Raw genomic sequence first — 14,632 nt, 5'->3', positions numbered from 1 at the left:
TTTGTTTTTTTTTAAATAACATATTCTTGCATTAAAAATGTCCTTTTTTCACTGTGAAGTAATCAGACAATTACTCTGTTTACTATTTACATCACTATTGAAGTTGCACTGGTTACATTGCAAATAGAGCATGCAATGCCCATGTCCTTCCAGGGAACCTGTTCGGAACAAATGAAATGATACTCAAATTAAAACATAACTTTTAATAAAAATTGTTAAAAAAAAAAAAAAAAAAAGAGTATATCCGTGTATAGGCTGCCAGCAAAACACCACACAACAAATCAATGCACTCTTCCTAATGCCTGGAAGCAGTGTGGAACCTTGTCCCTAAAACACATAAAATTAAAAATCTAGGCACCAGGTGGAACAGTGAGGGTCAGCAGTTGCTGTTTAATGTTACTACAGAGTTTGCAACTGTTTAGTGCTGTTCCAACAAAGTCTCCCCCAATTACCCTCCCTTTCAATCAATTCAAATGCCCCTGAAGAAGCCGAATCCTCTGCGAAATGCGTAGGGTGGGTGGCATAGGTGGACGGTGGGGGACAAGCTCCCACTTGTTCCCCAAGTATACAGGCAGAATTGGTGTTGGGGAATTTATTAAAAGGGAGGGTAAGTGGGGCAGACTTTGTTGCAACGGCGCTTAACAATTGCGAACTCCGTAGAAACATTTAACAACAACTGCTGACCCTCACTGTTCCACTTGGTGCCTAGATTTTTAATTTTATGTTTTTAAGGGACAAGGCACACACTGCTTCCAGGCATTAGGAAGAGTGCATTGATTTGTTGTGTGGTGTTTTGGTGGCAGCGTATACACGCATATACAATTTTTTTTTTTTTTTAACAATATTTATTAAAAGTTACGTTTTAATTTGGATATCATTTCACTTGATCCGAACTGGTTAGCTGGAAGGACACAGACAATGCATGCTCTTTATGCAATGTAACCAGTGAAACTTTAATAGTGCTATAAACAGTGTTATTGATTAATATTAACCTGCGGATCCAGGTCATACACCTTGTATTACTTTTTAGGACTTTTTTTTTTTTTTTTTTTTTAATTACTCTGTTTACTCTAATTCTTCTTTCAGATTCACCTTCTATGATTAGCAAACAGTTTGGATTCATGTCACTTGATGAACCACATGGTGCGTGTCAAACACAATTAGCAGTGTTCTATATGTGCATACTAGAAAAATAATATACTGGTAAACAAAAAAATAGTGACTTGTTCAGTCAACATTCCACAAACAGGAACTGCCACTGATGCAGTTCAAAAGCAGTTTTTATACAGACAAATAGCTATGTACAACCCACCCAAACTGAATGCTAATGGATAACTAATGCACAAATGCATGGCTTGGAGTTCCGTCTAAGCCCAGTGTTGTGTGAAGCTGACTGTAATGTATTAATTGACCAAGTATGTGCATAAGCTTTTTTTATCGTTTTGTGTTCTTTAGAATAACTAGTAGTGGCCAAAAATGAACAGTCTAAATGCTCTTCAGTAGAAATGTTTACTGCCATTTCAGAATTCTTTTTCTTTCCAACATTTGGAAAAATGTTGGCATTATGGTTGAGTCATAATCCTATGTCTTCATTATTAAACCAACACTGTATGGCGTATTCCAGATGGGGTTTACCAGTGCTCTGTACAGCTCATCTTTTCTATACACCTCTTTTTTGTCATTTCTCTGTACTGAACACCCAACTTTCTGGCCAAGCAAAAAACACCTAGTTCTAGTTCCTAATCTCCTTTGATATGTAGTGTCAAATGGTTTTCTCCAGCGTATTCCTGAATAGGATGTCTTTATGTAAGTATGTTAAGAAATACTGTTTACTAATGATGCAAGGGTCTATTGGTCTGTAATATTTTGCTTGTTCATGACCTTTTTTAAATGTGGTACCATACCTTTATCTGGTCGGTCTCACCTGAAATTAAATCTAAATTTTCCCAAGTGGCTCTTCCTGTCATCTAGCCTTTAGTAAACTACCAGTTTGCATTTCAATGCGATAGGACAGGCCTGCACTTCATACACATCCGGGATGAGGGCTACACAGCAGTGAAGAACACTTCAACTGATATGTGCAGTGACACCATCCAGAAATAGCTTTTGCTCTTCATCCATTCTCCTGTTGATGGTCACAACTGAGCCATCTACACTTTGGTCCAAGAGTCTTCTTTTTACCTAAGGCCTGATCGCTCTGGCCCTGCCAACCTGGTAACACTGCTCACAATCTCCACATCCTGTCAATGCTTAGACTTGACAACCGACTTCATAGAGTCTATGTATACCTATATAAAAAGAGACAGGGGTCATTACAAATGAGCTTAGTCTAGGAGACAAGGTTCCTGCCCTGTAGAGCTTACAATATAAATTAATTGAGATGGATTTGCAAATTTTTATGGATAACCAGCTTTGTAATTCTAGGCAGTGTCATTCAGTGGCTACTAAAGCAAATGAAGTACTTTCTTGCATAAAAAAGGGCATTAACTTGGGAGATTAAAGCAAAATTTCCGATTATTATACAGGTAGGTTCTTTCTAAGATCTCACCTTGAGAATTAAGGGCACTTTTGGGCTCCAGTCCTTAAAAAGGATATTAATGAGCTGGAAAGATTGTGCATAGAAGCACAACTAAACTGGTACAAGGAATGGAAGAATTAAAATATGAGTAAAGCGTCATATTTGGGGTTGTTTTTTTTTTTTTTAAAGAAAAAGGCACTTTGCGATGGAACTCTTACAAGTACATTAGAAGACATTGGGGGTTATGTAACAACCAACCAGCAGGTAGAATATTCTGGTCACATGTTTAAAAACAAACATCTTATTGGTTGCTATAGGTTACTGCTTCTGGGCAAACTTTATGCCTTTTATTACATATGGGGCATTGACATTTCTTAGATTAGAAAAGATCAAAAAACAAGATTCCATCCCTTTTTGGGTAATGTCACACGGGGAGATTTAGTCGCCTGGCGACTAATCACCTTCTCTTCTGGGCGACAATTTCCCCATGAACAGCTTCGCCATGCCTTTCCACCAGGCAACTAAATCTCCCTGTGTGACCTTACCCTTAGACTAGCATGACTAATTTGAAGCAGTGTCTGTGGTTCTTCACAGTAAGCGCAGTGAAGTTGTGAAATGCTCAGCCAGGGGATGTTGTGCTGGCAGATTCTATTTAAGGGTGGCTTGAATGATTAAAATATCCAAGGTTGTAATTATAAGAATAACCTTTAGTTTAATTCAGGTATCGGTATATACAGTTAATATGTCGGCGTATAGACTATATAGAGTATAAGTCGTCCCGAGTATAAGCTGAGGTACATAATTTTACCTCCAAAAACTGGGAAAGCTTATTGACTCAAGTATAAGCCTAGGGTGAGAAATGCAGCAGCTTCTGGTAAGTTTCAACCAAAAAATTGAGGGTTTCTGCTCCCATTGGAGGTGCCGACATCTCGTTTTTGGACGCCGGCGAATATTCTTGGAGACTATTCTTGGACGCCTGCGACTATTTGTAGACGCCGGCGACTATTCTTTGACACTGGCGACCGTTTTTGCGCTTGACCCGAGTATAAGCCGAGATAGAGTTTTTCAGCATATTTTGGTGGCTGAAAAACTCGGCTTATACTCGAGTATATACGGTAGGTCTGTTTATGTATGTGATACATGTGCACTGGTAGGGGGTTGAACTTTTATCTTTTTCAACATAAATTATGTAACTGCATACATCACTGTTGCCGTGATAATTATGCTGGACCATCAAAGGAAGTCCTTTGCATAACAGGACTACCAATTTTTGAGTAACATTATTAAAAAGAAATGAAAACTCCAGACAGAAAAACTTTTAAGACATAATAGGCTAGATTCTGTACCCACAACTACATAAAAGCAAATGGAATCAAATCTGCAAAATCAATGCCCTTGTGACCAGATTGACAAGATGTACAACCATCCCACTGGAATATGACACTCATTCAGAGATCCCATTGATTGCAAAACAGTGATTCTTCTTAAGAACCACTGTAGATGGTAAGAGCATGTTTCATTCAATTCAAAGTGCTCTGGTCCAGGTGACTAAAGGTCCAGCCTCTCTGACTGGACATGCATCTTTCAAGACCAGGAATGTCGGTCAACAGCCAAACTTCCTTTTTTTCTCCAAAATATGAATATCTTGGCAAGGGATGGTTACACAGGATTGATATTTTGTGTGTATGGAACAATAATTAAATTTTATATCCGGAGCCGTAGAGTGGCTAACTCAGTCCTGATGTTGACACCCAGTCAAGGTGGCCTAGGAGCCCCCAACCTACGAAAATACTACGAGGCTGCTCATCTCAGACAACTATTGGCCTGGTCACATTGGAATTCTCCTACGACATGGGGCCACATAGAGAATGAGCTGGCGAAAGATCTCGACCAAACCATTACTGACAACATTTCTAAGGAATCCTGCCTTCCAGCCCAGCATGGAACCAACATATCACACTAAGTGGTCCAAGTTATATTACTTCACTATACGAGACATACTTCATCCACATACCCATACAATACTTCCTCTGCAAACTATTCAGGACAGAGAACCACAAGTGAAAATCAGACTGTTTGAATACCTACAAGTTCGTCACTTTGTGAATCCCTTTGCAGGGTTTGCTAAAAAGACCAGCCCCACAGCATTTGAAATTTTGGCCGCCAATAGACCACCACAAAAAGGCCTTATCTCAAAATTCTACACGTTGCTCACTGCTCCCCAAGTACCATCACAGCAATGACATAAGTATATGGACAAATGGGACCAAGCTCTTCCACAACTAATTACTGATACAGACTGGTCTAGAATATGGGATAGTGCGGCACACATGGTATCCTGCATACGGCAGAAGGAACATATTTACAAAATCTTAACTTTTTGGTACTATACCCCAGAAAGACTGCACAAGCTTTTTCCAGAGCACTCCTCTCTTTGCTGGAGACACTGTGGGGCTCAAGGCTCTCTATTACATATTTTTTGGGACTGCCCACTTATACAGCCTCTTTCAAAAGAGGTACAAGACCTTCTAAGCCAAATGATCTCTCAATCAATGCCGTTGGACCCTGTCATACTTTTACTAGGCAAACCCTTAACAAAGATTCACAAGAGTGGGCAAGCGCTAATTAATCAAATATTGACAGCTACTCGGTTAGCCATTGCAGCTGAAAGGAAAAGCCAGACAATACCCACAATAACTGAAATTGTAAACAGGGTGAACAGCAACAGAATCTTCGAGGCCAACATAGCCCACATCCAACATAAGACCGACCAATTTCTCAAAATCTGGTCCATATGGGAGCTATGAGGTATGGCATCCACCCTGCCCCACTGAGTTAGTCCGAGACCACCCTTGAGACTACCAACACTTGTACCTACCCACTTTATATACCACAAACATTGCTATTACCTGAACCCGAACCCAAAGAACTATAACTAGAGTTTTGCATTACATACCTTTTCCTTTATTTCTTTTTATTGTCTTTTGAGTTCAAGTTTAAATGATATACATTCTGCATTCCCTCATAGGGATTACGAACAATAGATGAACATTGACATAGAACTGAATGCAGGCCATAAAGGCCCTAGCTTTATACGATTCTATGAATGTTATACTGTACTGACATGCAAATGACAACTAGTGTGATGTTTTAAACATTGTAAAATTTTGAAAACTGTCAATAAAAAATAAGTTACAAAAAAAATAATTACATTTTATCATAATATAATATACCATTTCTGTCTTCTGTGATCACATAAAGCGTTACTGGTGCATTACTGGTTTAGTCAATATACATAGAGGAGTCATAAATCCCATGTAAATGTGACTCCCCCTGCATTGTTTGTAGCAGGTTGTTCAGTTACCTGATGTGTGTTGTAACTGCAAATGGTGCTTTGGGGACTGCAGATGTTTTGGGTGCTTTGGGGACTTCAGATGTTTGCAGATGACACAAAACTATCCAGCCCAATTAATTCCATCCAGGATGTAGCATCCTTGCAACACAATCTTGACAAACTGGTAATCTGGGCAGATAAGTGGCAAATGAGATTCAATGTTGATAAATGTAAAGTCATGCACCTCGGATGTAAAAATATCCAAGCCACTTATACCCTTAATGGAACTGCATTAGGCAAATCCATTATGGAAAAGGACCTTGGAGTCCTTGTTGATGATAAACTTGGCTGTAGCAAGCAATGCCAGTCAGCAGCATCAAGGGCAAATAAGGTCTTGAGCTGTATTAAAAGGGGTATAGAGTCACGGGAGGAGGGGGTCATTCTTCCAATGTATAGAGCACTTGTAACGCCCCATCTAGAATATGCCGTACAGTTTTGGTCTCCATCACTCAAACAGGACATTATTGTATTAGAGAGGGTACAGAGAAGGGCAACTAAGCTGGTAAAAGGTATGGAAAATTTTAGCTATGAGGAAAGACTGACCAAATTGGGGATGTTCACGCTGGAGAAGAGGCACTTAAGGGGAGATATAGTAACTATAAATAAATATATAAGGGGATCATATAATAATCTCTCTAATGCTTTATTTACGAGTAGGTCTTTCCAGCTGACACGAGGTCACCCATTCCGATTAGAAGAAAAGAGGTTCCGCCTAAATATTCTGAAGGGGTTTTTTACAGTGATAGCTGTGAAGATGTGGCATTCTCTCCCTGAATCAGTTGTACAGGCTGATACATTAGATAGCTTTAAGAAGGAGTTGGATGGCTTTTTAGCAAGTGAGGGAATACAGGGTTAGGGGAGATAGCTAATAGTAAAAGTTGATCCAGCAACTAGTCCGATTTTTGGAGTCAAGAAGGAATTTTTTCCCCCTCTGAGGCAAATTGGAGAGGCTTCAGATGGGTTTTTTTTTGCCTTCCTCTGGATCAACTAGCAGTTAGGCAGATTAAAAAAAAAAATCTAAAAGGTTGAACTTGATGGACGTGTGTCTTTTTTCAACCTGTAGGTCATAGCAATTTATATTTATCAATAACATAAAGGGTTTCTTAGTGTTTATTTTGTGTTTGTCTTTTTTTGTATATGCACTGTTACCCTATTATTATTTTTTATTATTATTATTAATGATAATTTTAAAATGTAATGTCTTGTTCTATAACAAAGTTATGTCATGTAACAAACCCATAGCCTATATAAAAGTGTGGTATTGTACCCTTTACCTTCTGTATGCTGAAAGGAATAGTTTGCTTGTTTAAACTGACTGCCAGCAAGAGTGTGGTGGAAGATTTTCTGGGTTTGGGTGTGATAGTGCTATTTTTTAACTTTGTAAGGCATATGAGAGACTAAGTGCTGGAGTGTCTAATAATGGGAGTGTTCTAATCATCATACCCAATGTCACGTGTCTGAAGTGGCTCTTCCTTAAAGGGGATAGATATAGATATAATCCAATTTTTACTTTCTTTAATGAAAAATAAATCTATCTCCAATATTTTTACTGTTGTGTGTACTGTTTTTATAATAAACCTGACTGTATGCAGTGAAATCCCCCCCTTCATTTTACTTGCTCTGACAGCTGCAACTTCAGACGGTTCCTAACTGCTCTGCAAGGAAACAATCATACTTTAAAACCACAGGGGAAGCCCCCCCCCCACACCTTACTTCCCTGACCACGAGCAGGTTTGTTTCCCTATAAAGCAGCTGGCGACTGTGTAGAGATTTGTATCCACATACCCAGTGCAGTCTGCATATTGTGATTATTAATTATTCTTGCTGTATCAGCTTCTATGGCAGACATTATTTGACTTGTGCTGTTTTGATAATTTATGACAATCCCTAAACTTAACCTCCCAACTGAAACCCAAACCACGCTGAGCATGTGCGTAGTCTTGGTCTTGCAAAGATGTTTAACAAAGTTACAAGATGACAGCCCCCTGCAGCCAACTTTGAAAGCATTAATCATTTATTTAATTAGGCTTCTGGTGCAGTAAGTTTATGTTTAGTATACAAAATACAGCATTTCTAGCATTATTCTGTTTTAGACTTTAGTACCCCTTTAACAGTACCTATGCTATCTTTATGAGACTCTGTGAAAAAGAATTATCATGAGTGAAATAAACCCCCTTTTTATATGTTTGGGTATATAACAGGGTCATTTAACAGGGTAATGTCACATAAGGTCTGTATGTAGTAACAGATGTGCATAGGATCCACCAGCCACTACTTATGTGGGGTAATGCTAAATAGAATTTTCCTTCTTGTCTGTCGAAAGGCGGCCATATAGTGCCAAATCCATTTGTTTGGCAAGGTTGCCAAATGAGCAAATCTGAGTCTAATTCGACCACCCAAAAGAAGGGCCATATATAGCTAATCTAATTGTTGGCCCTGGGTTAAACGATCAAATGAAGCACTTGGGCCTGTGGAGGCCTGTTGCCCTATGAGATGAATCCACATTAACTTAAAATTTGTGGGCCTAAATTTAATATTGGGTTGCATTGTACATATGAGATTACGGTATTATTCAAGCATTCATTCTCTCTATTTATGTACTTGGCACATCTAGTATTCACATACCTTGCTTGGCATAACTATTCACAAAATGGAACCTTCATTTTACAGAGTGTATTTCTTCTTATATCTGCAAGTGATATTTCAACAATTATATCTTTTCCAAGAAGAGTTTATCATAGAGTTAAGTAGATCAAGGCATTTGGCATGATTAAACACCATTGTATTTACCGGTATGAAATCTGCTATCCAGAATGCTTTCAATGACGGAAGTCCATCTCTCACAGGCCCCGTTTTAATCAAATAATTAGGGATAGGCAAATTTCTTCACCTTGTTTCACCGCAGAAATGATGCCCATAGACGTGTATGGCGTCGTGCGTCGAAAAAAATTTTTTGCCGCGGGACAATATTTTTTTTCACGCCCATAGACTTTAATGGGCGTTGTAAAAATTTAGCCAGCGGCAAATTTTTAACGAAACGGGTCAAATTCGCCCATTCCTACAAATAATCCCTTTTCTCTGTAATAGTAAACCAGTATTGTGTACTTGTAGTATCATGTTTTTGATCTCAACTAAGATATATTTAATCCTTATTGGAGGCAAAACAATGTTACTGGGTTTTATTAATGTTTAAATGATATTTAAGTAGATTTAAGATTGGAGAACGAAAAAATGTTAAGATCCCTTATACGGAAAACCCCAGGTACCAAGCATTCTGGATAACAGGTCTGATACTTGTATTGCATTTTAAACTTGACACCATCTTTTCTAGAAAATAATTAGTACATAACATTCTTTATAAAAAATGTTTTAAAAACACGTTGCAGTGATAGATTAATCATATTTATAAGTAATTGGCTGTCTTGTTAGATTTTTTTAATTTAATTTACATTCTTGTCTAATACTTCAGAGAGTTCTAAAGTAACCTCAGAGAGAGAGACAAGTGAGCCAGTACTGCAGTTACATTATAGCACTGAAGGAACAACAACAAGTACAATAAGGCTGGACTTCACAGATGAATGGTAAGATGATGTTTGAATATCATTTTGAATTTGATGTGATGATCGATGCAGTTTGTACTGTACAATGTAACTTGATCACTTGCATATAATCTCTACAAAAAGAGGTTTTCACACACAAATTATTTAAAAAGTGGCATTAATCTTAATACTCCCTTTAAAGAAGATACATAGGATAAGTGACTCTCCCTCTCCCCAGCCTTGAGGTAATCATGAATAATATATGGTGCTGGTTACTTTGGGCTAAAAATTAATATTATTTTTAAAAATGGCCCCTTGATTGGAGCTCCCTATAGATCTGCTTCGGTCCCTGTCTGTGTTTCAAATGAAGGGTTGCCATGTTCTAATGGTCCCTGGCACAGTAATAGGGGGACAGCCTGGGAGAGGAGGCTGCGGGAAGTAGGACAGAAGGTCGGGAGTAATAGGACTAATCATTTTGGGGACATTTTCAGTAATTTAACCCAAAACACTACATTCAAAGCACTTCTTTATTTATAAAGAGTATAATGCACTGGCACGTTATTGTTTTTCAAACAAGTTTTGCCTGGTTTTGTTGGTTTTTTATGGACCTTTTTCTCATATAAAGGTAAGACATATATAAAAATATAGTCAGAATACGGTTTACATTATAGTTTATTTTAATGTGAATGCTTGGACAGTTTAGTGGTATGTACAATTGAGATTCTTCTAAACTGCATGAACTGAGGCCCCACTGCCTCTTGTGGATCCCTTGATATGGAGACAATAAAGCCTCTCAACTTTTTGTCCTGGTGAGGAGACTCTGAGCTTTTAGCTTTGGAATTGTATGCTACTCAAACCACCTTTTCAGAGAATGGCAATTGTGTTCCGCCCTTTTTGCCATGAGATCGTTGGGCCTTACTGAACTGCTACTGGGAAATTCATTTTTAAAAATGTAAAATCCTCAAAAAATATAAGAATTATATCAAATAAAAACATTTTGTGCAGTTGAACTGCTCTTAATATATACTTAATAAAAGTAACTATAAGTCACTGGGGCTCATTTATAAACTCTTCGCAAATTTGCACCTGGGCAGCAACCCATGGCAACCAGTTAGTGACTGGCTTTTTCAAGGCAGCTGAAGGTTGAACAATGAAACATTTTCTTGGGTTACCGCCACTATGTTTACCTGGGTGCAGTAACCCATAGCAACCAATCAGCAGGTAGTATTAGTCTGGCGCATGCGCAGTAGGAACAGTTACCGGTACGGATCTACTGCGCATGCGCCGAATGTCACGAAAAACTTTGTGACATTCGGCACATGCGCAGTAGATCCGTACCGGTAAATGTTCCTACTGCGCATGCGCCAGAAGACACGGTCAAAGCAGGAAGAAGACGCGCGTGGGAGAAGATGGCTACTGTGAACTCCGTGGACAGGACCTGCGCAGAGGGGTGAGTAACAAGTTAGGGGCATTTGCCCAGGGGGACAGGTAGGCCAGGGGGGGAGGGGTTTTGCGCCCAGGGGGTTTCCTTCTCCTTTAAAAGAACATACTGTATCTTATTGATTGCTATGGGTCATTGCTCTTCAGCAAACTTTTATTACATATAGGGGATAGTATTTTATATACAGGTATGGGATCTGTTATCCGGAATCCCATAATCCAGAAAGCTCAGAATTATGTAATGGCCTTCTCCCATAGACTCCATTATAATGAAATAATCCAAATTTTAAAAAATGATTTCCTTTTTCTCTGTAATAATAAAACAGTACCTTGTACTTGATCCCAACTAAGATATAATTAATCCTTATTGGAAGCCAAACCAGCCTATTGGGTTTATTTAATGTTTACATGATTTTCTAGTAGAGTTAAGGCATGAAGATCCAAATTACAGAAAGATCCGTTATCCGGAACCCCCCAGGTCCCGAGCATTCTGGATAACAGGTCCCATACCTGTAATAGTATTTATTATAATTATTCAACAAAACAAATGTAATAGTATTTGTCACAGCTTTGCCTTGCAGTTCTGTCCACACCTGCTACACTATTTACTGATTCTACTGATCCTCTAAATTGCATAAATCCATATTCATTAAAATATGAATATGAAATTCCATGTGTATTATGTATTAGTCTTTTATTTTTTTATTGCAGCATTTATATAAGGATTATATAAACTCCTTACTTGATATATACTCATATATATTCTCATTACTTGAGTAATGCTTTGTTTCAGCACTCTATTTTTTTTTTTTTTCATGCCAGGAGCAATACAGCTTCAAGTTCTGTAGCTGTGAAAGTGGGTAACAATGAAAATACTCCAACTACTGAACTCGCACAGTCAAGTGAAAAGGAAGGTATTGCCACTACAGATGATTTGGATAAAATAGTACATTTTTTATTTCTGTTTGAAGGACAACTCTATTGTGGATACAGTAATTCAATAGTAGACCAAATCCATATATTTGGTGTATCCCTAGTGTTTTTTCACCTTTTTGATCTCACATGCTGGGCTCTGAGCAGCTGTTGAGAAGCTAAACTTAGGGAGTCGTCACAAATTAACAAGCAGAAAATTAGGTTGGCCTGTAATATAAGCTGATGCTACAAGGCTGATTATTATTATATGCTGATGCTAGCTGCACTGGTTCTGTGCTGACATGTATTAATTATCTGTATTAATTAATCAGCCTTGTATTGTGACATTTATATTCTGTGTACTGTATATTTTGAGTCTGTCTCTAAGCTCAGTAAGTGACAGCAGAACAGAGCATGAGTTACTGGAGCATATGCAACAGGTTGTGGTTGCCTTGGGCTGGTACAGAAGTTCAAAACATAATGTACAACGTTTCTAGCCTATTTCTTTAGTTAAGCTTTAGTTCTCCTTTAAATCCTCCTTTATAATAGTTATAGGAGACTTGGGATACATCCGTAGATTGTTTTAAGATTTCAAGACTTTGGAACAAAAGCTTGGGTGCTTTTACTAAAATTACAGGCACATCTAAAAGTGCAGAGCAGCATGTAGAGGCAATGCGCAGTGACCCTGGAATGGAGCAAGAAAGTCTTCAAGAATCAAACAGAAGCTCAAATAACGAGGAACTTCCAGAAACATCTATCACTGCAGCACAGATTGAATCAACATCCGCAATCTCTACACACCAGGAGACTGACAGTGATGATGACACAGTTCGATTCCCATCCAGAACCCAGTCACAAAATAGGTTAGTCCACCTCAGTTACATGAAAGTACTACAAAGTTTAAGATTCCTTTATCTGGCCATCACTTCTGTTTACAGTGCAAAACCTTGAACAAAAGAAACTACAATACAGATTTAAAGCTAGAAATATAAGGCAATATGTTATACTCCAATTATACTCCTCCTCTGCCATGAAGAACACAAAAAAATGCTGTTCAACCCTAGAATTACCATCAGCCTTGACAGGGGTGCCCTTAACTGCTTGTGTCCAAAGCAGCAGTTTACTTGTGCAAAGTAAATAGGATACTATTCCTGTTATTTACACCAGGTGCATTAGCATGCTAGAAATGACACCATACCTCTATGAAATACGGGCAACACAGGTTGTGCTCTACTTGATCACAAGGATGCTAATTTGTGTCAAAAGGAATGAAGATATTTGGAAATAGCAAATTAACAGTACAGTGGGCATAGCACACTTTGCCCTCCCCGGCTTTTTCAAATCCACGCTGCTCTTATCTGGGATCAAAACTTCATAAGTCTCATTGATGACAAACTGAGTAGTGTTAGAACCCCCTCCCTGCTCCAGTTATGTGGAAGTAAACAGCAGCTTAAATTGGCCAAGAGTTACAAGTTCTGAACTACCACCTGACTTTTGTTACTTGGCATTTTGTGTCTTTTCTTCTTGGAGCTGTGTATGGATCTTGGAACTCTGTTCTTGGAACGCTTGTGCTTATAGCAAAAGTGCATTTGACAGCTGGGGTGTTCTTGGAACGAACCACCAATTCTAATAGAAAAGAACAGGAAAAGTATCCACCTATGACAGGTGCTGGTGTTAATAGGGAGGTGCCATTAATAATCAATTTCTACCATGTTCCTGCCTGTTACCACTGTCTCCCATTGGAATAACATTGCACATACAGCATTTTAATCACTGCCACTTTCCCCAGCACACTTCCCATTCACTTGAATAGTAGTCCTGCAGAGTGCCATCACTTACTCCCACTGGCAGTAGGTGACTTGTGACCTGCATCGTATCACATTCAGCTGAATTGGAAGTAAATTTGGATCAATCAAACTGCCTCATGCTATACATAGTAAGCAACAACAGCAAAGATGAAAAAAATGTACTTTACTAAAGAAGCTGAATAATGCAATATACAGTAACTTGTAAAAGTATTCAGTTTTCTCATTTTACTGAATAACCACATCCAAATAACCTGAACAAACATCAATACATATTTACCCAGAAAGCCTTGAAGTTGTCATGGCAGCAAAAGGTGACACCCGAAGGAATTTAGTTTTGAGGACTGAATACAAACACATTTCAGTTTTTTTGTGTAACCATAAATGTCACATTTAAATAGTAATTTTGAGTTTTAGCATATCCAAATATAAATATCACAGAACAATATTTCAGTGTAGTTATTGTTATTCAGTTAAGAAAGAAATATTGTCACGGTTCTGGATACTTTTTCACGGGTCTGGTTACTTTTTCAAGGCACTGTAACATATTGAAAAAATTCAGTATGTTTTTTTTAGCCTTCCTTGACTTCTTATACTGAAAAGATACTGTGGTCTAGCAAACAACCATCTGACTGACTGTTTACCTTTGCCAGATTAAGTGTCGGAGGACCTTCAATTAGTACTAGATTAACAAGGTAACTTCAAAGTGCATTTCTCACTGGCTGTTTTTTACTAATTGGTTTGTGTGGAGTTTTTGTGACACAAACTGTGCAACAGTTCACCTGTTTTTTCATCTTACCAATAACCAGTATGCCCTGTCTACTAAACATTGCATCCATAAATGGGTTCTAGTGTCCAGGCTTTTCGAAATAGTGAAAGGTTTTGCAAAGGCCATGGGCAAACAAGCTACATTCTCACATGTAATTGCATGCTCTGCAAGTCTTAATTCGTTGTAGCTAGTTCTTCGCTGGATTTAGTTACGTGAGATATATTCCAACACTTGAATATCCCTTGAATTGTATGA

The 14,632-nt window shown here is 38.3% G+C and overlaps 1 protein-coding gene across 10 annotated transcripts in view; it reads left to right on the top strand.

The window, feature by feature from the left end:
• Positions 1–14,632, top strand: part of dcaf6.S (DDB1 and CUL4 associated factor 6 S homeolog) — a 51,889-nt gene that overhangs the window by 29,798 nt on the left and 7,459 nt on the right. For 5 of the 10 annotated variants that reach the window (XM_041583155.1, XM_041583153.1, XM_041583152.1 and 2 more), the window contains 5 exons: positions 1,087–1,143; positions 9,382–9,493; positions 11,714–11,805; positions 12,441–12,666; positions 14,262–14,303. In XM_041583155.1, coding sequence (XP_041439089.1) covers positions 1,087–1,143; positions 9,382–9,493; positions 11,714–11,805; positions 12,441–12,666; positions 14,262–14,303 — 529 coding nt within the window. 10 annotated transcript variants of the gene reach the window in all.

Source organism: Xenopus laevis, chromosome 2S (genome assembly GCF_017654675.1).
Source record: "Xenopus laevis strain J_2021 chromosome 2S, Xenopus_laevis_v10.1, whole genome shotgun sequence".
In the NCBI taxonomy this organism is placed as follows: domain Eukaryota; kingdom Metazoa; phylum Chordata; class Amphibia; order Anura; family Pipidae; genus Xenopus; species Xenopus laevis.
Note: the sequence above shows the minus strand (reverse complement) of the source record. Positions and strands in the feature narration are given on the sequence as shown.